Below are 22,339 nucleotides of genomic sequence, written 5' to 3'. Positions count from 1 at the left end.
AGGGCCTTCCCCCAGGGCCTGTGATTGGTGGTGTGGGCCAGGGCCTTTCTCTAGATCCCATGACCAGCACTCTAGCCCAGGGCCTTCCTCCAGGGTCTGGGGCAACTGGCATGGCCAGAACTGTGCCGATGAGTTCTGTGGCGACTTCAGTGTCCCCCAGTCTGATTGCAGCATCTGGCACTGATGGGAAGAAGCACGGTCTCTTGGTGAAACCGTCAGCTGGTCTAATTGCTCCGGACCTGCTCTTAGATTCAGTGGCAGGTGCAGTGGACTCCAGAATCCCTCCTTGTCCTGTGAACTCTACTGTGGACACAGCATCTATGCCTGGGGGACTGAGGCAGAACCTAGTTCTGGAGCCCATGGCTAGTACAGCCAGTCCACCCTCCACAGTCGGAGGCGTGGCCCCGAGCCTTCCCCAGGGGTCCCTGCTGATTGGAATCTCTCCTCGTCCATACCATGGGGGCCTGGCAGGTGAAGGGTCCACAACCACCTTGCAGGCATCCCATTCCCCTGGCCTGGCTCAAGCTCCCCTCCAGGAAGCTCCTGGCACGGCCAGTGGAGTATACCAAGTGCCTTCGGTTCTGCAAAGAGCCTCACAGTTGAACCAGGTTCTTGGGGTGATGACAGCATTTGAGACCACAGATCCCAAGACTGTGATGAGACCAGAGGACCTGGGCAGGGCTCCTCCCCAGGGGTCCATATCCAGGCAGGGGTCCGAAGTCCTTGAGGCAACCCCATGGATATACCATAGTCCCCTGGCAATAGACAGTGACCACAGCCAAGAATTCCCTGCAGAGAATGAGGCTCTTCCCAAAGACCAGAGGCCGCTATTGGAGGAGGTAGCTCCCGGCCAAGCTAAGTCAATGCCCAGCAGTGTGGCCTCTGCCCTTCCCCAGCCCTCCACGGTCAGTAGTGGCACCCCAACCCTGCAGCAGAGGTCAGAGACCAATTTGGTGGCCCCTGGTTCACACACTGTGGCTGCTAGCCCCAGTGTGCAGACGGTGCCCATCAAGGGCACTGGGGCCCCACTGGCTCACCTGCAGACGCCAAGCTCTCACACTATACTCCGGAGCCCCTCGGCTTATCAAAAGGCTTTGATGGCTCATATAATGCCCCAGAGCCCCTCAATGACTCGTGAGTCCCATGGGGTCATGGCATCTACTGGAGTCTCAGGGTCACCCAAGCCGACCCATGACAATACTGCAGCCAGCGGTTTGCACCCAGGGTCAGTGGCTTGGACGAGGACCCAAAGCACTTCCCGGAGGTCACAGCCACTTGTTTCACCTCATCCATCCCTGATTAGAAAGATGATGTACAGTGGTTTCCAGAAGGAAGCCATTCCCAGCACACCCCAGAGGACAGCTGGCGGTCTGATTCAGAATGGCCAAGGGCCCCTTCGCCCTAGAACAGCCTTCAGGTCTATGCATGCTATTTCTGTACCAGAAAACCCAGATAGTTCTGCAGCTGGGACTGTGCCCTCCGGTCAGGAGCAGCAGGATGACCCCAAATCCTTGCAAAAATTTCCTAGACATTCCCTGGGTGCACCACCAGCCTTAACGCCAATAATCCACACTAATGAGCTGGCACATGGCAGCTCTAAGCTGGACGCAGGGATTCGGAGGGTGTCTCTGGGTTATGAGTCTTCACCGAGGGGTTCTCGGCGGCCCCTTTTTAGGCAGGAGTTGCCGCAGGCGTCTCCAATTTCCCTTAGCTTCACAGCTCCTGCAGAGAGTCTCAGGGCATCCGCCACTCCCGCTGACATTCTTGGAACTTCTGTGACTCCTGCTGAGAGTCTCGGGGCATCCCTGACTCCAGCAGACAGTCTTGGGGCATCCCTGACTCCAGCAGACAGTCTCGGGGCATCCCTGACTCCAGCAGACAGTCTCGGGGCATCCCTGACTCCGGCTGACAGTCTTGGGGCGTCCCTGACTCTGGTTGACCGTCTCGGGGCATCCCTGACTCCAGCTGACCGTCTCGGGGCATCCCTGACACCAGCAGACAGTCTTGGGGCGTTCCTGACTCCAGCTGACCATCTTGGGGAGTCCCTGACTCCGGCAGACAGTCTCGGGGCGTCCCTGACTCCAGCTGACACTCTTGGGGCGTCCCTGACTCCAGCTGACACTCTTGGGGAGTCCCTGACTCCGGCTGACCATCTCGGGGAGTCCCTGACTCCGGCTGACAGCCTCAGGGCGTCCCTGACCCCGGCTGACAGCCTCGGGGCGCCCCTGACCCCTGCTGACCATCTCGGGGCATCCCTGACCCCGGCTGACAGTCTCGGGGTGTCCCTGACCCCGGCTGACCGTCTCAGGGTGTCCCTGACCCCGGCTGACAGTCTCGGGGAGTCCCTGACCCCGGCTGACCGTCTCGGGGTGTCCCTGACTCCAGCTGACAGTCTCGGGGTGCCCCTGACCCCGGCTGACCGTCTCAGGGTGTCCCTGACTCCGGCTGACAGTCTCGGGGTGCCCCTGACCCCAGCTGACCGTCTCGGGGCGTCCCTGACTCCCGCTGTACTCCAGGGCCCGGAGGACACTGCCATGTCTGGTGGCCAAGCGTGGAATTCTACCATCCCCAGCGTAGCAGTTGGGCCCAGGGGCAGCACCGTGGCCCCTGGCGGTGCTTGGGAGCCAGTCAGGGGCACTGTGCCGTGGGACGTCGTGGGCAGCAAGGCAGCGGTGGACCCCAGACAGCCGAGGGAGCTGGTGGCATCCGTGCAGGCTGTAGAGAAGATAATCATCCATGCGGTGGTCATTATCCAGGCGTGCGCACGTGGCTTCCTGGTGCGCCGTACCATCAAGGTGTGGCACCAGTGGGCCATCGTCATCCAAGCTGCCTGGCGTGGCTACCGTGTGCGGCGGGACCTGGCCCGCCTCTGCCGAGCTGCCACCATCATCCAGGCTGTGTGGAGAGGCTTCGTCATTCGCCAGAGCCGCACCCAGCAAATGCTGCTCCAGGATGTGTGGGCTAAGACCGGCAGTGGGGCTAGGACGACGTCTGACCACCGCTGCTTCCAGTCCTGCCAGCCACATGTCTGTGCTCTCTGCCAGTCACTGACCTCCGGACTAGGAAGCCCACCCAGCGTGGTGATGCTTGTGGGTTCCAGCCCCCGCACATGCCACACGTGCGGCCACACCCTGCCCACCCGGGTGGTGCATGGCACAGGCCGGGGTGCTGCCAGCCAGGCCGGTGTGCCACGGGGCTGCCTGAGCCAGTCAACCGCCCAGAGCCTTCGGCAACCCCATCATCAGGCCAAGGCGGCCACGGCCATCCAGTCTGCCTGGAGGGGTTTCGTTGTGCGTCGTCGGCTGAAGCAGCAACAGGAAGCAGCCAAGATGCTTCAAGCCACCTGGCGCGGCCACAGCACCCGGGCCTCCCTCACCACGGACGCGCTCCTGGGGCCAGCAGTGTGGGACAACTCACGACACACGCAGTGGCCAGGCGTCTAGGACCTTGGCTTACTTGTGGGGGGATGCCAGGGGAGGGGCCACATGGCTCTCTGGGTTTCATGAATAAAGCCCTCCACAGCCTGGGTCTTGGCCTCCTGTGCGTGTGGGAGTCTTGGTCATGGTGTGGGGTGGAAATCTGGGGGACCTAGAACATCCCAGACCGGAGGGGTCCAAAACTTTGAGCCACGCCACAGGCACCTGGGGTCTGTGCCTGGAATCAGGACCCTAAGCCTTCCGCGGAGGTCAGGGCGGCCAGCCTGGACGCACATGGGCCATCATATTCATCCCGGGCGAGCAGGGCAGCGTCCAGTCAGTTGTGGACGGAAGCACCCCAGAAGCCATTGTCTGGGGGGCCTCACTTGGAATGGCCACCATGAGGCCCTTGTTCCTAGAAAATCCTAGAGGCTTCCAGCCACATCCTGACTTTGGGGGATGCTGGGCCACCCTCAAGGGGCCCCAGTCTAGGTGAGAGAGAGCTGGATGCAGGTGGGATCAGAGACACAGCAGAGGGAGGGGCCTGGGGGCACCCAGAGGGGCAGCCTGGCTAAGCGGAGGGGCATGGGGGTGACAGCATGGATTTGGGAAAGGCATAGAGGGGCAGCAGAGTGGTGGGGGCTTCAGTGGAAGCTAGGAGGGGCAAGGGTGTCCTGGAGAGACATGTGTGCGTGCTAAGTCACTTGAATCGTGTCCGACACTGACCCCACGGACCACCAGGCTCTTCTGTCCATGGGATTCTCCAGGCAAGAATACTGGAGTGGGTTGCCATGCCCTCCTCCAGGGGATCCTCCCGACCCAGGGATCGAACCTGCAGTCTCTTGCGTCTCCTGCATTGGCAGCCGGATTCTTTACCGCTAGCGCCACTTGGGAAGTCCCCTGAGGGGACAGGCAGAGTGTAAGGCTTTGGGGTCATGAACCAAGAGGGTTTGTTAGGAGAGGTAGAGGAGGAAGTCAGGAATATCAGCCCTGGTGAACAGTAGGGCCCCGCCTCCGCCTCGGCCCTGAACAGTGCCGCGCGCCGACAGCAGGGGGCGCGCAGGTGTAAAGAGCGGGCACCTGGCCACACACCTGTGCGGAGCCCGTCTTTCCCCCTCTCCTCACGCAAGAATGGCGAGCTCCCAGCCGCCGCCGCCGCCGCCGCCGCTTCTATTGCTGGCTCTGCTGCTGCTAAAAGCTTCTAATACGAATTCCACTGTTCTCATGGACACCTCTACAGGTAAGAACAGGTAAGATCCGGCTTCCAGGAAGCTGGAGGGGGAAGTGGCCTAGTCGCACACCTGGTGTCTGGACACCTCCCTCAGGCCACACTAGTCTGCCACCGCCATCCCCCCACCCCAGCCCGGAGCTGTTGCTCCTCCTGGAAGCAAGAACAGCGGGAGCACCAGCCCCTCCACCCCCGACCCCTCACCCCAGTCCTGAGGGTGCTAGGTCTGCCACCTCAGCATTACATGAACAGCAACAGGCTGGTGAATGCCTCCTACCCAATTTGAGGTTCCGTTCCCAATCTCAATTTCTCTTAGCCAGCCCCCAAAGGGAGAAGGGTGAGAACCCAGGGACCATGGGGGTGCGGGCGGGAGAAGGGCTTACTTCCTGGTCCCTGAAACTCTATGGCTCCCGGGAGTAGGCTCTTCTTTGTTTCCCTATAAGACAACTCCTGGGGTGGAGAAGAGTTGGATTTCTTGCATCCATGGCCCCCATCCTTTCCATCCCATCAAGCCTCTGACCAGTGTCCCAACCCCAAACCTGGAATATCAGAGTGGAGGCCACCACGAAATGAGACTCTCATAGCAGACACAAGCTTTACTCAGAAGGACCACATAGCTCAGGAAACTGAGGCTCAGACAAGCCAAATTTCCCAACCTATGCCAGACCCAGATTAAACCAGCTGACTTGACTCATGCCAGCCTCCTGGTCTAGGAGTCTCTGGGCAAAGCAAAGTCCTGGCACGGTGCATAGACTCAGCCCCATTTCACCTTCTGGTCGGCTCTCCAGCAGCTCATGAGCGCCGTATCTGTGCCAGGCACTCAGCAGAGCTTATGTCCTCCACAACCTCCTCTTTCCAGTTTTCCTTAGTTTGCTTTAGAAGTACAACTCCTCAGAGGTCTCGTTTGGCTTGGGGTCCACTGTGGCCCCTGAGTCATCTTCATTTCAGCTGAAACCTCTGTCATCTGGATTCCTTCTCAAAGAATGGTAGGAGACAGTTTGAGGAGGCTGGACTCTTAGTCCTTGACTCCTTGGAGGTTTTGTTTTGTTTTTTACTCTCTTAAATTGAAGGATAATTGCTTTACAATATTGGTTTCATTTCTGCCATACATCAACATGAATCAGCCACAGGTGTACATATGTCCCCTCCCTCTTGAACCTTCCTCCCACCTCCCACCCCTTCCCACCCCTCTAGGTTGTTGGAGCCCCAGTCTGAGTTCCCTGAGTCATACAGCAAATTTCCATGGGCTGTCTATTTTATATGCGGTAGTGCGTATGGTTCTGCGCTACTCTCCCCTGGAGATCGTTGAAGAGCCTTCTTACTTCCCAGTCACTGTGGGCCAGACACTACCATTGTGAGCCTCAGTTCCCCACCTGTAAAATGACAATAAAGTCAGGCCAGTATACCATGCCTCCTCCTAGACTCATCTGTCATCCCCTCAGGAACTGGGAGACTGGTGAGAGAAATCGGGTCTGCATGTGGACCCAGCCCCCTCCTGGGGCCAGGGCCAGATGTTATTTCCTCATTTGTGCTGCTCAGGGTGAGGCAAGCACAAAGATCCACCCAGGGCAGCGTGGATTGGGTGCGGCAAGATATGTTTGATGAATGGACTTGCAATCAGTTAAGTTTACCAGCATCCTGGAGCTGGGAAGGAAGCAATTGTGGGAGGTGGCCCATGAAATCTTTACCTACCCTCAGCCTGGCCCCTGGGCCCTAAGCTAGGGAGCAGCTATAAGAAGGTAGCAGAGGTTCCAGAGTCTTATTGCTCAGTCGTGTCTGACTCTTTGTGACCCCATGAACGGCAGCACACCAGGCTTTCCCGTCCTTCACTTTCTCCCAGAGCTTACTCAAACTCATGTCCATTGAGTCGGTGATGCCATCCAACCATCTCATCTGTCATCCCCTTCTCCTCCCTCCTTCAATCTTTCCCAATATCAAGGTCTTTTCCAATGAGTTGGGTCTTGGCATCAGGTGGCCAAAGTATTGGAGCTTCAGCTATGGCATCAGTCCTTCCAGTGAATATCTGCTGACTGTTCTTAGAGCTCAGGCCTCAGTGCCCCCATTAAAACCTTGAGTTTAGCCACAGGGACCTTCCAGGTACCCGGGAAAGGAGATTAAGATCAATACTCTCTGGGAGCTCAGAGATGGATCTCTGCTGCCCAGCATCACTGAGTATCAGACCTGCGTGAGCTCTCAGAGACTCTGACTTTCTGTGATGTCCATTTTACAGATAAGGAAACTGAGTCCCAGAAGGGTTCAAAGAGTTGCCCAGCATGCTGCCTGGGTTGGCAGCCATTCCCTATATCCAGAAGAGTTCTAGAGCCCTAAAGAAGAGTAGGGGGCAGGGAGGGTCCATCCCAGACTGAAATGCTGGCTGTGGGAACTCAGATGAGGAACTTCAGACACCAACACCTCAGTCTCCCACTGAGCACTCCCACTGTGTGCTAACCCCTCCAAGTCTCCCTAAGTGGTGGGTGCTGTCTACTGGCATAATAGGGAAAGAGGCATCTGGCGGGTTGGGGCCAGGGTTGCATATCCTTGTTCCTAATCATCTCCTTCCTACACCCCAATGGTGTTTTCTTTCCACATGTTACAGCCTCAGAGACGGGCAGCTCGACTTCCAAACCTCTGACTTCTCCCTTCATCAGCTTCCCTGCTGCCTGGGAAAACCACACCAGCCAAGAGAACCCAGAGACAGGCTCCACATTCCATCCCAACAGCCCTATCTCAGAGTCCACAACCTCCCATAGCCCCTCAAATTCAGGGACAACCTCCACCACCCAGCCCACCTCGTCACAAACAGAGCCAGACACCCACCCCAGCTCTGGCTCCCCCACGTCAGAGCACACCGTCACCTCCCCCTCCAGCACCCTGAGTTCTGGCTCCTTGGCCACCCTGCCTTGGAGTCCCACTCACCCCAAGCCCAGCACGCTGCCTCCCTCTGTGTCCTTGGCCACCACTGACTGGACATTCGAGACATCTGGTTATGGTGAGTATTGGGACATTGGGGCCTGTAGGGGGATGGAAGGATTGAAGGCAGGAGGAGAAGGGGATGACAGAGGACGAGATGGTTGGATGGCATCACCGTTCCAATGGACATGAGTTTGAGCAAGCGCTGGGAGATGGCGAGGGACAGGGAAGCCTGGAGTGCTGCAGTCCATAGGGTCGCAAAGAGTGGGACGAGGCTGAGCGACTGAACAGCAAGGGGGTATGGTTGGGGTTACCAAGTTGCAGTTCTGGGATTGGCCACCAGGTGGAAACACAGTCCTAAGAATGTGCTGGGACGGGCCTCTTCCCCACCCAACCCCCTCACCTCCCATCACCTAAGCCTCTTCAGACCTTCATCCCAAGCACATTTTATTAAGCACCTATTGTGGGTCAAGTCCTGTGGGAAACGGTTATGTTGGAAGATAGATTATAAGGTTATAAGTAAATTTGTTTATAAAAGAACAAAGTAGAGTAGGATAAAGGGTCGAAATGTGAGTGCAAAGGATTTGAATTTTTAGAAGACTACTCGGCAGAGGTCTTAGTTTGAAGGAGGTGAAGGAAGGAACCATGCCGGTACCTAGAGGGAAACAGGACAGGCAGTGAGCACAGCAGGTGCAAAGGCCCTGAGGTAGGACTGTTCCTGGTGCATCTGAGGTGCCACCAAGAAGTAAGGTGGCTGAAATGGGGTGAGTGGGGTACTAGTTGGGGTGGTGAGGGTGGGGAATTTGCAGAGTGTGGTTATACAGAGTCCCTGGGGTCCATAGAGGCCAAGCATTTTTTAGAGGGTCTAGAAAAATCTATCATTCAAAATAATGTTATCTCCAAAACATGCAAAGAAGAGTGTAAACATGAAGTCTAGTAACATTTTGCTGTAAATTCAATAACATTTTGCTATAAATAACATTTTGCTTAAAGTCACAGGATATAAAACCATCTTTACAAAGTGTCAAATTTTGTACATATCCTCAGAAAGTCACTGCATTTGGGAACTGAGTTTTAGGTTGAATTTTTTTTTTCCCCACTTTGCAAGAACTCCCAGAAATGGCCAACAATGGAGTGGGAACACAGCAAACAAAACGAATGCCTTGTAGACAAATATATTCAAAAGAAAAGAAAGAGAAAAACAAAAGTGAAAGTAAAAGGGTAAAAAAATGTGCTTGAAAAGATAGTTAGAGCAGCCACTAGAGAGGGAAGTAAGCATCGCATCCTGAGAAGGGACTTAAAGGCCCCGGACTCTGTACTTCCAGTGCAGGAGATGTGGGTTCGATTCAGGGAACTAAGATCCCACATGCCTCGAAGCACAGTGGAAAAAAAAAAAGGCCCTGGGGCCCTGGTGTGTCTCAGTCTTAGAAGAGTTCGGTGCCATGGCTGACTCAGGGCTCCTCCCTTCAGCTCCAGGTGACTCTGGGGCTCCCAGGTTGCACAGGAACCCTGGTGTGGTGGTGGCCGTGTGTCTGCTAGTGTCTGCTTTGCTCATCGGAGGTGTGATCATGGCAGTGAGGCGCTATCACAACGGGGTTTCTGAGTTCCAGAAGCTGGATGAGGTATCCATGGTGGGGGAAGGCTGGACTGGGGTGGGGGTGCCCTCTCAAGCAGGGCAGGCCCCTGCTGCAGAGACTGCTGGTCCCTGAACACCCCCTCGTGTGTGTTCCTCCTTCAGGGGCTTGTGAGTCGAAGGTCATCTTCTGCCCATCACAGACTGCCGTGATCTTCCATCTTTGAAGCTGAGGGAGAGGGACTTGGATGAGGCTGGGGCATCTGGCAAGGGGCAAAGCTGGTGGGAATAAAGGCCTATCACTCCTCCGAGGCATCTTGAGTCATGGATTCATTTGACAAACATTTTAGAGTGTCTACTCTGTGCTGGGGTCACAGTGGGGACCATTTCTCCACCCTTATGGAGCCCACAGTCTCAAGAGGGAAAACTGACAGCAGCCAGGTAATCAAGTGATGTAATTTTAAATGGCTGAGGGCCACACAGTGGGGTTGCAGCTGGATCCAAGGGTCCTGTGTGCCCAGGTTTGCCGAGAGGGCAGGGAGGTCTCTCTGGAAGGTGATACTGTTTTCCCTGGCCATACCATGCAGCTTGTGGGATCTTAGTTCCCCAACCAGGGATTGAACCCAGGCACTCAGTAGTGAGAACATGGAGTTCCTAACCATTGGACCACCAAGGAGTTCCCTGGAAGGTGATATTTGTGCTGAAACCTGAAAGAGATAAAGGGGCCGCTGTGGGGAACGCCAGGGAAGGCATGCCTGGGAGCAGGCACAGCAAGGGCAAAGGCCCTGTGGTAGGTAGGAAACACTTGGGGTGTTTGGGAAACAAGGAGATGAGTAAGGTCAGAGGGTGAGGGAGGGATATGTGGGGAACCAGGTGGGCTTGGGAAAGAGCGTGAGTTTTAGCCAGAACACCGTGGGGGCATTTTCACGCAGCAAGTGCCAAAATCTAACTTCAGGTCTTTAGGAGGGCAGCTCAGCACGGGGAGAGGCTCTGCAGGAGGCGGGAGCAGCCTGTGCAAAGGCTTGGAGACTGGACAGGGCCAGAAGCAGGCAGAGAACAGGGAGTCAAAACAATCCCCACCCTGCTACCCCGGTTTTGTGGTCCAGTGGTTAAGAAACTGCCTCCCAATACAGGGGATGTGGGTTCGATTCCTGGCTGGGGAACTAAGATCCCACATTCCAGGGGGCAGCTAAGCCTTCACGTGGCAACTGCTGAGCCTGCACATCACAGCTAAGAGCTGATGCAGCAAATATAAATAAACAGTTTAGAAAACAGCTGCCACTACCCCCAACCCCTCCATTATCTCAGTCCCGTTTCCCAAGGTCTGAGCCAGGCATCCATTCTCTTCCCTCTCATTGTATAGGAGGGAAAACTGAGTTCAGGGCAGGGCAGGCCTGGGGCTCAGGCTCCCGGTGGCTATGGGCTTTCCCTTCTAATGGGGACCTTCCAGGATTCTCTAGCAGCTTGGGACATGGAGGCTTCAGGCTGGGTCTTACCCTTGTCCCTTGGCCACGATTCAGGTCTGGGTTTAACGTGCAGTGAAAATGGGTGGTCAGAGAGGCTGGGGGTCAAGGTCACCCAGAACATGGAGGTGAAGCCTGCCCCCGGGAGGGTCACGCTCTGGTGATTCTTGGAGGCGGAGGGGACAGCAGGGCCTCCTGGGCAGGTGGCAGGTCTGAGGAAACATTAACTTGTGGCAGCTTGGGAGGTGGCCTTTCCCCTGGCCACAGCGCCCCCTCACCCCACAGCCCCTCCTGGAGGCCCCCAGTTCCTGCTGCAGCTCCAGCCCCCACTGTTCGTGAAGTGAGTGTCAATCAGAGGACCAGAAAAGGTCATCAATCTGCCTGGAGCAGCAGAGCATGACAAGTAACTTTCCCAGAGCCTCCAGGGGCTCCCTGGAAGCCATCCGCATGTTCCTGAAGCCATTCCTCATGGACTCTGCTATGAAGCCCAGGTCCCAGACCCCAGGGACTGAGATAAATAAAGTCCTCCCGTCCTTTTTCTTTTGGAACAGTAGCTTACAATGTTGTGTTGGTTTCTGCTGTGCAATGAAGCGAATCAGTTTCATGTATACAGATATCCAACTCACGGCTTCCCTGGTGGCTCAGAAGGGAAAGAGTCTACCTGCAGTGCGGGAGACCTGGGCTCAATCCCTGGGTTGGGAAGATCCCCTGAAGGAAATGGTATCCGCTTAAGAAGGTGGCAAAGCATGAATCGGTTGGATAACATCACTGACTCTATGGACTTGAATCTGAGCAACTTCCAGGAGATGGTGAAGGACAGGGCAGCCTGGCATGCTGCGGTCATTGGGCTCGCAAAGAGTCAGACACGAGTTAGTGACTGCACAGCAAATACATATATCCCCTCCCTCTTGGCCCTCCCTCCCACTCTGCCACGCCACCCCTCACAGGGCAGCGAGTTGAGCTCCCTGTGCTATACAGCTCTTCCCACTGATTATCTGTTTAACACATGGTAGTGTATATATGTCAACCCTAATCTCCTAATTCATCCCACCTTCCCCAAATCCCCCAATTCTGGCCTCAGAACTGCGCTTCCCTCTGCCTCTCTGCCTCCCTTCTCCCTGCTTCTCTGTCTCCATCTCTTTCCGACTCTCTCTCTGGGTCTGTCCTCTTCTCTCTCTGTCTCCCTCCCTCTCTCAGCAAACACAGGAACAATTGAACTTAATGCCTGCCCACTCCGGGCTCACCCCACCCCCCTCTCTCCCCACACAAACACAGATGGTCAACGCTCCTGTCCACTCTGTCTCACACCATCTCAGTGACACTTTCACACCTTCCCAGTCTCTCTGCCTGCCACTTCCTGCTGGGTCCTGAGGCTAGCACGTGGGTGTGGGTGTGTCCTGCTCAGGGCTGGCGCTCAGACAGTTAAGGGGCTCCACCAGGGTGGGGACCCTGGGCTGCCTCTTGGGCAGGCTTAGTCCTCCCTGCCCCCTCTTCCTGCTGGGTCACAGGACTCAGTCGTGGCAGTGAGCTCAGACCTACCCAGGCCTCTCAGAACTTGTGTGAGTTTGAGGGGTTCCCAAGTGGTGGGCTGGGGTCCCTGAACTGTCCAGAGCTGGGCTGGGAGCTAAATGGACAGCCCATGGGGCCAGAGGACTTCTTCCTGAGGGTCCTGATGCTCCAAGGCTGCTGACTCTGGGAGGGAGTTGGGAGGGGCTTGGGGAGTACGTGTGGGTGCCAGACCCGCTGCCCCTGGACAGAGGCCCCTGAGGAAGGCTGGACAGTTGTCCTACACTGGCGCCAGTGGCCTGGCCCAGGCTACCGTGATTGAGTGTCTTCCAGGAGAGGGTGCAGGCTGTGGGAGCGGGCTCTCTGTCTAGGGGAGTCTCACAGGGGAATAGCTGGGCTCCCAGAGCCCAGAGATCTCATGTTCATCTCCCCAGGTACAAAGACACCTCAGGCTTCCCTGAGGCATAACAGAACGGTGCTCTCCTTCTCACTAAGCAAAGTGAGCAGTAGGGGTGGGGCTGTGACTGAAGCGGGGTGGTCTTGTTTGTGCTGTGGGGGCAGGGGTCCCAGTACTTAGGAACACCCAGAGCATCCTGAAGACCCACTTGCAGGTGAGGAGACTGAAGCCTTGAGAGGCCACGAGGAGGCTGCTCGCTCCAAGGACCCAGCCCCTGGCTGCAGCTGTCGCTGTAAAGGCAGGAAACCAGTGGAGGCGGTTGAGGGGAGGGAAGGCAGTAGGGTCCCCTTGGGTCTGGATGCAAGGTTTTGCCCAAGGAAAAGGGGTCTGGGTGTCCTCAGTGCAGGGTGAGGAGAGTGTGAAGCCTCTCACACTTCCTTTCGTTACAGGGCAGGGAAACTGAGGCAGGAGTAAAAGACAGTAGTGAGTAAGGAACTGGGGAGGGGCTGGATTTGAATCCCAGGTTACTGCCCAAGCGGCTGGGACACTCACACTCTGTGAGCATGCGTGGTAAATCGCTTCAGTCGTATCCAACTCTGTGCGACCCCATGGACAGTAGCCTGCCAGGCTCCTCAGTCCATGGGGTTCTCCAGGCCAGAATCCTGGAGTGGGCTGCCAGGCCCTCCTCCAGGAGGTCTTCACATTCCAGGGGAATCTTCCTGAGCCAGGAATTGAACCTGTGTCTTTACATCTCCTCCAATGGCAGGTGGGTTCTTTACCACCACCTGGGAAGCCCCTGGGACTCTGTACATGCTAGTGTTTAAAAAAAAAAAAAAAAAAAGCTAAAATTGTGTGGCTGGAGAGAAGTCAGGATGAGGTGGTCCCAGCAGCAGGCAAGGTCCCACACACCTTACCTTGCTTAGCCATGCCCCAGCTGCTAGCAGGTGGAGGAGAAAGATGAAGGTGACTCCAGTTTAGACAAGAAAACTGACAGAGAGGTTCTCTCTCCCGTAAGCTGAGTGGCTGAGTGAGTATGAACCTGAGTCTTCCGGACCCTTTTCTGAGCTCTGAACCCCTGTCAGCTGAGATGAATCCCCAACTGCTCCAACGGCCCAGGAAACTCCCTGGCTGCCCTCTTTACTGTGGTGTGTGATCAGGCAGCCCTGGTGAACCCCAGCAGCTGTCTCCCTCTCCAGATTGCACCTTCCTTCTCTTTAAAGTGGGCATCTTTGACATTCCCTGAAACTCTCTTTCACAGTATCAGGCATTTCACTTGCACGTGGGGTGCCTCCTGCCCTGGGCCTGGGGACATAGGGACTCACAGGCTGGGCAGACAGACCTTAAACCAAGAAAAAGGGTATCCTCTGAAGGTGGGTGAATGAGATTGAGGCTTCCCAGATTGGCCAGGGAGGGCTTCTCTGAGGAGGTGACATGTGAGCTGAAGAATGGATGTAAAGAAGGAGCCAGCCACGGGGAGAGCTGGGGGCAGGGCCCTTCCTACAGAGGGCACAGCCTGTGCAAAGGCCCTGAGGCAGGTTTAAGGGAGCAGCTATGACAAGGCTGATGGTGCTGGGGCAGGTAGAGTGAGGGGAGATGGAGGAAGGTGAGAGGCAGTGGCGGGCAAGGCACGTGGGGCCTCTGGGGCCGTGGTGAGGGGTGTGGGTTGTGATCTAGGGGTGCTGGGAGCCACAGGAGGGTCAGGAGTAGGCAGGGAACAGATTGGAGGCTAGTCCTAGAGGCAAGACTAGCAGCCAGAGCTAGGGCATATCATGATTTCAGAGACAAGAGAGATGCACAAATCAAGCCAGCTTCTCAGCCTCTCTGCAATCCCTTCCCCACCCGCCCTGCCCCCCCTCCACCAGGCCTTCTGTCCCCACTCCAGCCTCTCAGTGAAGAAAGCAATTAGTCTGGAGTGGCCAGTTGATTAATCTGCAGCTGAGAGGCCCAGAGGACCCTCCCCTCCCCCACCTGCAGCTCTAAGAGTTCCACCTTCCTGCCACCCTTCCCCTACCCTCACTCTGGATGAGGGAGAGGCAGTCGGGCTGGATCCCAGGAGTCGGAGCTCGCTGAAGAACCACCGGCCCCAACCCACTGCAGGGCTATTGACTGCTCCCTATAGGCCCTGGCTTGTCTATTTCATCCCCAAACCAGCCATCTCCCCACCCCAAAGAGCCCAGATCCAAACTTCAAGCTGCCTCCTCTGGTTTCCCCTGGGAGTCAGGTGATACTCAAATGGAACCTGGATTCACCAGCTCTTTGGTGCTTCCTCCCAGATCTTCCCCATCTAGGTGGTGGTTGCCCCACCCACCCAGAGAACTTTGTGACTAGTCACACATCAAAATCATGAGTTACCTCTGAATCCCCTTGAACATCCTATAGCTACGGCCTGTCTCTCAACCACTAAAACATGTCCCAAAGCCACTCATGGGCCTCAGGCTGGCCCGTGTCCCCCCCAGATGCTGCCCCAGCCTCTATTCTCCCACAATGGTCCCTGCTCCCTGGCAGGCACAGGAGGATCCTCAAAAACTTCCCTGGTAGGTCAGTGGATAAGACTCAGTTCTTAATTCAGGGGGCCCAGGTTCGATCCAGGGAACTAGATCCCAAATGTCACAGCTGAGACCTGGCTCAGCCTAAATAAATAAATAAAATATATGTTTTTAAAAAAATCATAAAGCAAGTGGTGTATCTTGAGAGCTCTGAATCCGCACCCAGAAGCAGCACTCAGCTCATCACCCCACCCCTGAGGCCCCACATCAATTTCCCACCAGCTCATCTCCCCGCACTCCATTCCGGCCTCCCCTCACTGTCCACCTAACCGGCCAGCTTGATCCCACCTCAGGGCCTGTGCGTGTTCTGTTCCCTCTGCCTGGCACGCTACTTCCCTAGCTCTCCCCTGGCCAGCTCCTTTTTCCTCTTTCCAGTCTCAGCTCAAAGTCCTCTCCTCCAAAGACCCTCAATTACGCCTGAGCAGCATTAACGGCCCTCCCCCAGTCACACTCCCAGTCCCTGGCACGGTTTCTTTTTCTTCCTAGCACCATACAAGCTATCTTTTTGTATTCAATGAATAAATGAATGAATATAAATGTGGGCAAGTGATTTTCCCATCTGGAAATCAGTTTCCTGAAGAAGAGGCAGCTGACATCTCCATGGGCCTCCTGTTCTGGGAGGAGCCCACTGTTTCCACGTCCCCACCCTCAGCTTTCCCTGCACATCCTCCAGCTGCCAGGGATCCTCCCTGGGGAACCTAGGATGGAACACTTTGATTTCTGCATTAGAATTCAGATGCCCCTGGGAGAGAGGGATGACGTGTGTGGGGGGAACAGTCAGGTGTCCTGCATCCTAGGAGGATCAGATTCACACAAAGAGCTGAAGGGAGAGTGGGGAGTTGAGCTGCTCCCAGCTGCGTGACCCTCAGCCGCTCATTTCCTCTCTGAGCTTTAACATCCTCCTCTGGGACATGGGAATAAGAGGGACCACCTCACAAGGAAGGAAGTGACCCTAGGAGAGGTTCAACTGATGTCCCCTTCTCCTACCTTCTTCCCCATCCCCTCTTGGCCTGGCTCTGGCCCAGATTAGCCTTCTAGTCTTGGCCTTCAGGGCTTTCCTGGTGGATCAGTGGTAAGTAAAGAATCTTTTAGCAATGCAAGAGTCACAGGAGATGCTGGTTCAGTCCCTGGGTTGGGAAGATCCCCTGGAGAAGGAAATGACAACCCATTCCAGTATTCTTGCCTGGAGAATCCCATGGACAGAGGAGCCTGGCGGGATACAGTCTATAGGGTTGCAAAGAGTTGGACACAAGACTCAAGTGACTTAGTATGCATGCACACTTGGATCTCAGTTTCCCCCTCTGAATATTGAGTCTGACGGTGGGGACACACTCACTTGTGTGGTGCAGGGTCAGAGACGCAGAAGGCTGGTTCTGAGCTCTGCCTCTCCCAAGTCCTCATTTGTGCCTTTGGCTCTTACCCTTATCCCCATGGCTGTGGGTTCCAGTTTTGACGCTATTTCCTGGGGTAAGTACTGCGGATAGTTCCCAGACTGTGGCTGGCATATGCCTGCTGGACGATTCTGTTATTTAGCAACTCCAAGGAACCCATGTGGATTTCATTACTGGTTGACAGATGAGGAAACTGAACTATGCTTGGCCTAGACCATATCACATGGATTGAACTCAGATCTGATGGCCCGGAGAGTGCATCAGTTCATCCCGATTCTGTTTGATTTATATATACATATATTCTGGCTATGCACAAAGTATGTGGGATCTTAGTTCCCTGACCAAGGATCAAACCCATGCCCCTTGCATTGGAAGCTTGGTGTCTTAGCCACTGGACCACCAGGGAAGTTCCCTGTTTGATTTTTAAATGTCTCAAGTGTTTATCCAGAGCACATTTGCAAATACTATCTCATTTAATTTTTCCTGTTCAGTCCTTCCAACAAGAAACCTCAGAATCCAGAATCTCATCTCCACCATTTCCTTACCACCTGCAACCTTGGGCAAGTTACTTAACCTCTGAGCCTCAGTTTTCTTGTTTGTACAGTGAGGATCAACTGTACAAAATGGTCTCATTGTGTTCTTGTGAGCTGATCCATGAGGGATCCTTAGAACACAACTTATGTGGAATGAGTGTGTAAGAAAGAGTAGCTATTGGTACTGTCATTATTCACTTGTTTATTTACTGCATGTCTTATCTTTATATTTTAATAATAATAAGACATGCTAGAATACCATTACAGTGCATATTATTATAATAAATGGTGATATATATATATAATGTTATAAATAATAAATATACTATATATAAATTGATTGATAAAAAACACTTTTCCAGTGCCTGCTGTGGGCCAGGCACTCTTCATATCCTGCAAGGTTTGAGATCCACATCCCCATTTCATCGGTGAGGTAACTGAGGCTGAGAGAAGGAAATTCACTGAGGGAAAAAGGACGGAGATACAACTCTCTGCATCAGTCCAGGAATCTGGACTGACAGAATGTCAGTTCCTGGAAGAATGTTTTCTGGAAGAAACAGAATGTGCAAAGTCTTGGAGTCAAGGGGATCAGGTGCATGAGCTGAACATAGATCAGTGTGGCTGGAAGGTGGGAGGGGAGCCTGGAGAGATGGGCAGGGGCTTGACCACACATGACCTGGTGAAGATATCTCAGAGGCTCCTTGTCCCCAGGGCTCCAGAGAGCTCCCAAGCCTGGGAACTTGATCATGTTTTGCTGCTGTCTCCCCAGCTAGTCCGGGAGCTGGCTGATTCTGGCTTGGCCCCCACGAGCCCCTTTGGCAATGGTGTCATCCGGACATGCTTCTCAGGGACCCCATTGCTGCCACGACTGTCACGCTGCCTCAGGACCACCCAAGATCTCACCCAGGGCCTGTATGCTGTTCAATATCGGGGCTGGAGGGAACTAACAGAGCCACAGCCTGGCCCCAGGCAGGTCAGGAGGCTTGTGGGGATTGAGGGGGTCTGTCCCAGGAGAAAGAAAGTGCCTCATCTAGCTGGACCTTTCTTTAACTTGTTCAACAAGCATTTATTAAGCACTACTGTGTGCCAGACCTCGTACTTGGAATACAGCCATGGGCATATAGGTGTTCACAGGATGACGGTGGAGATAAACTCATACTAACTGGAGAGATCAGGGTGATAAGGGAGCCCAGAGGAGGCTTCCAACCCAGCACTGTGGAGGGAGGGGGAGGGGAATGGGATGAGGGAGGGCTGCTAGGAAGAAGTGGTATCTAAGCTTAGCCTAAAGGATGAAGAGAGGTCAGCCAGGAGGAAGGCAGGGAGTGGTGGTCTATTTGCTAAGTTATATCCCACTCATGCAACTCCATGGACTGTACCCTGCTGGGCTCCTCTGTACATGGGATTTTCCAGGTAAAAATACTGGAGTGGGTTGCCATTTCCTACTTCAGGGGATCTTCCCAACCCAGGTATTAAACCCAGGTCTCCTTCATTGCAGGCAGATTCTTTACCAACTGAGCCAGAAGTGTGTGCCAATTAGAAGAAACAGAATGTCTGGAGTCTTGGACTCAAGAGGATCAGCTGTGTGAGTTGAACATAGACCAGTGTGGCTGGAAGATGGGAGGGGAGCCTGGAGAGGTGGGCAGGGGCTTGACCACCCAAGATCTCATGGGATATAAGGGGAGGCATGGGTGGGTTTTCAAGGGAGTGAGTTGATCAGACTGGCATTTAAAAAAAAAAATTCCCTGTGGCTACTGTAGGGAGCATCGTCAAGAGCAGAAGTGAAAACAACAGGAGTCCAATTAAGACACCTTAACAGTTCTAGGCAGTAGATAGTGGTGTCTGGATCAGGGTGGGAGCCATTGGCTGGAGAGAAATAGGCAGATTCAGAAGTTATTTATAAAATAGACACACCGGGCTTTGGTGGGCACCAGCAGTGGGTAAGAGGAAGGGATCTGGTGTGGACAGCTCCTGGTCTTTGATCCTTCACATATGACATTTCTTTTCATCCTTGTAACAAAGCCAAGAGATGGGAACACCATCATTATCCCCATTTTCTGGAACAGAAACAGGTTTGGGGAGGGAAAGCAAGAGCCAGCCAGTGGTAGAACCCACATCCCCCACCCTGGACCGAGTTGTCTCCCACCATCAGCTTTGGAGGGCAGGGGACTGAGCCAGATGTAATGGACAGAGAGGAGCAACTTGTTTGGCACCACCCAGCAAGACATGGCAGTACTGTAGCTGGCGCTCAGTCTGTCTGATTCCCTGGTACAAGCCTTTTCCATTCTTCCCACTCAGGGACACAACTAGGGTAGAGGATAGACAGTCTTCATGGGAAATATCCTTGAGATGTCCTTGTGAGCTCTCTGAAAAGATCGGAGCTCTTCCTACCCCCAAATCTGTTGCACCAAATGGTCCCAAATACCTCCCTGCCTTGGCCCACACCCACCCTCTTACACCTGCTCTTGCCCATGTCTGCGTCTGTTAACCATAGAAAATATGCTCGCCCTCCCTTTGCTACTTCCCAGAAAATTACCCCTGAGATTAGAATGCCTGGTGAGCAGGGCCTTGAGTTTCTAGAACTAGGGAAGGGAGGGGCAGGCCTGAGATTTGAGAGCAGGAATTGTGGCTGTAAGGAGGAGCCCAGGGCGTCACGGGGCAAATGAGATCCTGCCGTTTCCGCTGAGGGTCTGGGCGTCAGTGTGGTTATAAAAGAGTGCCCCTCTCTACCCACCCCAACCAGAGGCAGCTTCTTGTGTGCACACCCCAGGCATTGGAGCACCCTTCCATAGCCCTTCCCCATTTCTCTTTACTTCTCTGATTCCTGCCCAGCATGTATGGGGCTTTTAAGATCCCAAAGAGACCCGATCTGGGGCTGAACTGCTAAGCCTACCTTCCTGAGCAGAGAGACCTCCATCTGTGCCTACCTCTGAAGACTAGAGCCCTTGATTCTGCTTCCAGACCCCTCTTTGCTACAGTCACAGGGGAAGGCTGAAGACCCACTACTGCTTTGAGCATTTCCTGGGCCATCGACGCTCTGATCTAGAGGTCTTCCTGAACCCGTCTGTCTTCCTGCCCTGCCTTCAGAACCGACAGGTCTCGGACAGCTCCTCTCTGTCTCTGCCACTCCTGAATCTACTACACTTTCAGCGTCAGGAGTGGGTGCTGGGAGTTTCCAGAGACCCTGTTTCCTTGCTCTCTGGCAGAAAACGGGAGGACAATTTCTGTCTTCATCCCAAGTCCATGTCTTGAACCTATTTCGTTCAGCTCTAGAGGGGACAGCAGACCATCCTTGGCGCAGGGGTCCTCCCCATCCCCTTTCCCCAACCCCCACCCTCAAGTTCTTTTTGCCCTGCTATCTATCCTTCAGCACCACCTCAGTGAGGACAGCTCCTCGGGATCAGCCCCACCTTGAGCCCCTGTTGCTACCTTTTCCTGCCTCAGCACCTTCAGCGCGGACAGCTCCTCGCTGTCGTCTCCACTCCCGGCTCTGGCCGGGACTTCGGCTCGGACGCTCTTCCCTCCCGGGGACGGCTCTCGCGCCCTGCTCTCCGCTTGCTCCCCAGTTCTGGCGCATGGAGACCCCGAAGGTCCAAGAAGGGCTAGAGGCATCCCGAGAGTTGAACTCCGCTCGCAGCCGCCAAGGCGTAGCCAGGGCCCCGAAGCACCTGTGGCGGCAGCCCCGGCGCCCCATCCGCATCCAGCAGCGCTTCCACTCAGACCCGGACAAGTCTGTGGGCCGCAGGGAGCGGGACTTGAGCCTGCGGCCGGCTCTCGAGAAGTCGCGGCGCTCCTGGCCCACCTCCTTCCACAGGCGGTAGGTGGGCGGGGGCAGGGCGGCGCGCAGGGCCTGGCGGGAGTAGGGGAGGGTCTTTGCTTTTCCAGGGGCGGGGGTCTCTGCCTTGTGGCTGCGGCCGGCGCTTTAGAGGAAAAGGCTGTCTTACGCGGGGGTGGAGCTGGGGGGCGGTGGTGTCACGACTGCTCTTGGTGTGTGTGACACCGTGCCGCTGCACCCGGGTGTGTGTGGGTCTGAGCAGTTACGACTCAGTGTGTGCTCCGCTGGCTGGGTCTCTGTGCGTGACGGGATGTGTTCGGGTGTGTGTATATCAATTATGTATGCGCCTGTATACCAGTTGTGTGCCTGCTTGAGTGTTTCCCCTTGTGGTGCCCGTGTGTGTTTGTGGCTGGGTGTGTCCTCGCTGTGACCCAGTTGGGTGTCCAAGGGTCCTCCAGATCCTAGATTGTCCTCGGGTGTTTATGGGGGTTGTGGTCACAGAAACCATTTGAGCGGAGCTTGGGCTAGATATACTAGAGGGCCAGGCTCAGCTGTCTGCTGTGCTGGGGGGAGGAGCCTCCTCTGTTGCATATCCTGCCACACACACACACACACACACACACACACGTCCCCTGCCATCAGAGGGAAGCCTCTTGGGGAGCCTGAGCACAGGATGTTTCTTCCAATGTGAGAATGAGGTGGAGAAGAGGGGAGTAGAGGTGTGTAGGGGGCTGCTCCTGATTCATATAACCTGAGAGAGGGGGGCAGAATAGGACAAAGATAGAAGAGAAACACAGGGAAACAGGGGTCTTGGAGAGGCCAGGGAGGTCTCAGCAGCACCAAGGAGCAGGGTCCTCCTTGGATGGGTGTGTGTGTATGTGTGTGAGTGTGTGTGTGCTCACTCCTGTCAGACTCTGCAACCTCCTGGACTACATGTAGCCACCAGGCTCCTCTGTCCATGGGATTTCACAGGCAAGAATACGGGAGCGAGTTGCCATTTCCTCCTCCAGGGGATCTTCCCCACCCAGGGATTGAACCTGCGTCTCCTGTATCTCCTACATTGCAGGCTGATTCTTTCCCACTGTGCCACTTGGGAAGCCCTTGGATGGGAGAGGGAGCTAAATCAGCCAGACCTAGAGTTCTGGGTTTGAGGCCAGGCTAGGTGACCTTGAGTGAGTCATTTTCTTCTCTAGCATGCGTGCTTAGTCATTCAGTCATATCTGATTCTTTGTGTCCCTGTGGACTGTAGCCTGCCAGGCTCCTCTGTCCATGGAATTTTTCAGGCAAGCATACTGGAATGGGTTACCATTTCCTCCTCCAGGGGATCTTCCCAAACCAGTGATCAAACCCATGTCTCCTGTCTCCTGCATTGCAGGCGGGTTCCTTACCTGCTGAGCTACTGGGGAAGCGTATGCTCTCTGGACTTTTTTCCTATTAATACTTTGGTTCATGGACCTCCCAGGGCTACTGATTTCTTGGTCAACAAGCCTGGCCTAACACCCCAGGCTGGCTCTCCAGCAGCCTTGATTGGTGTTTGGGGCAGCAGGGCCCCACGACCCATAGCGTTGGCGCTTCCCCACGTGGCCCAGCAGGCCCCTTGCCCC

At 55.0% G+C, this 22,339-nt stretch overlaps 2 protein-coding genes across 2 annotated transcripts in view; both read left to right on the top strand.

The window, feature by feature from the left end:
- Nucleotides 1–3,527, top strand: part of IQCN (IQ motif containing N) — a 10,862-nt gene extending 7,335 nt beyond the window's left edge. The window contains exon 1 of the mRNA XM_040241165.1: nucleotides 1–3,527. This exon is cut by the window's left edge and continues 7,335 nt beyond it. Coding sequence (XP_040097099.1) covers nucleotides 1–3,443 — 3,443 coding nt within the window. The 3' untranslated portion in view covers nucleotides 3,444–3,527.
- Nucleotides 3,528–4,481: 954 nt separating this feature from the next.
- LOC120864238 (putative protein TPRXL) lies at nucleotides 4,482–9,471 on the top strand. Its single transcript, XM_040241148.1, has 4 exons — nucleotides 4,482–4,656; nucleotides 7,247–7,633; nucleotides 9,025–9,176; nucleotides 9,293–9,471. Exons 1-4 carry the CDS (start codon nucleotides 4,548–4,550, stop codon nucleotides 9,338–9,340), a joined length of 696 nt encoding a protein of 231 aa, XP_040097082.1. The 5' UTR covers nucleotides 4,482–4,547; the 3' UTR covers nucleotides 9,341–9,471.
- The last annotated feature ends 12,868 nt before the right edge of the window (nucleotides 9,472–22,339 follow it).

The sequence above is a fragment of the Oryx dammah genome, unplaced genomic scaffold (assembly GCF_014754425.2).
Source record: "Oryx dammah isolate SB20612 unplaced genomic scaffold, SCBI_Odam_1.1 HiC_scaffold_5, whole genome shotgun sequence".
NCBI classification, from domain to species: Eukaryota; Metazoa; Chordata; class Mammalia; order Artiodactyla; family Bovidae; genus Oryx; species Oryx dammah.
This window is presented reverse-complemented; position numbering and strand designations above follow the sequence as displayed.

Excerpts from the sequence above, each read along its gene's own strand:
- LOC120864238 (XM_040241148.1), top strand. The coding sequence starts at position 4,548 with ATGGCGAGCTCCCAGCCGCCGCCGCCGCCGCCGCCGCTTCTATTGCTG. Across the intron at positions 4,657-7,246 it reads TCTCATGGACACCTCTACAG|AGACGGGCAGCTCGACTTCC; the intron begins GTAAGAACAGGT and ends TTACAGCCTCAG. Across the intron at positions 9,177-9,292 it reads AGTTCCAGAAGCTGGATGAG|GGGCTTGTGAGTCGAAGGTC; the intron begins GTATCCATGGTG and ends TTCCTCCTTCAG.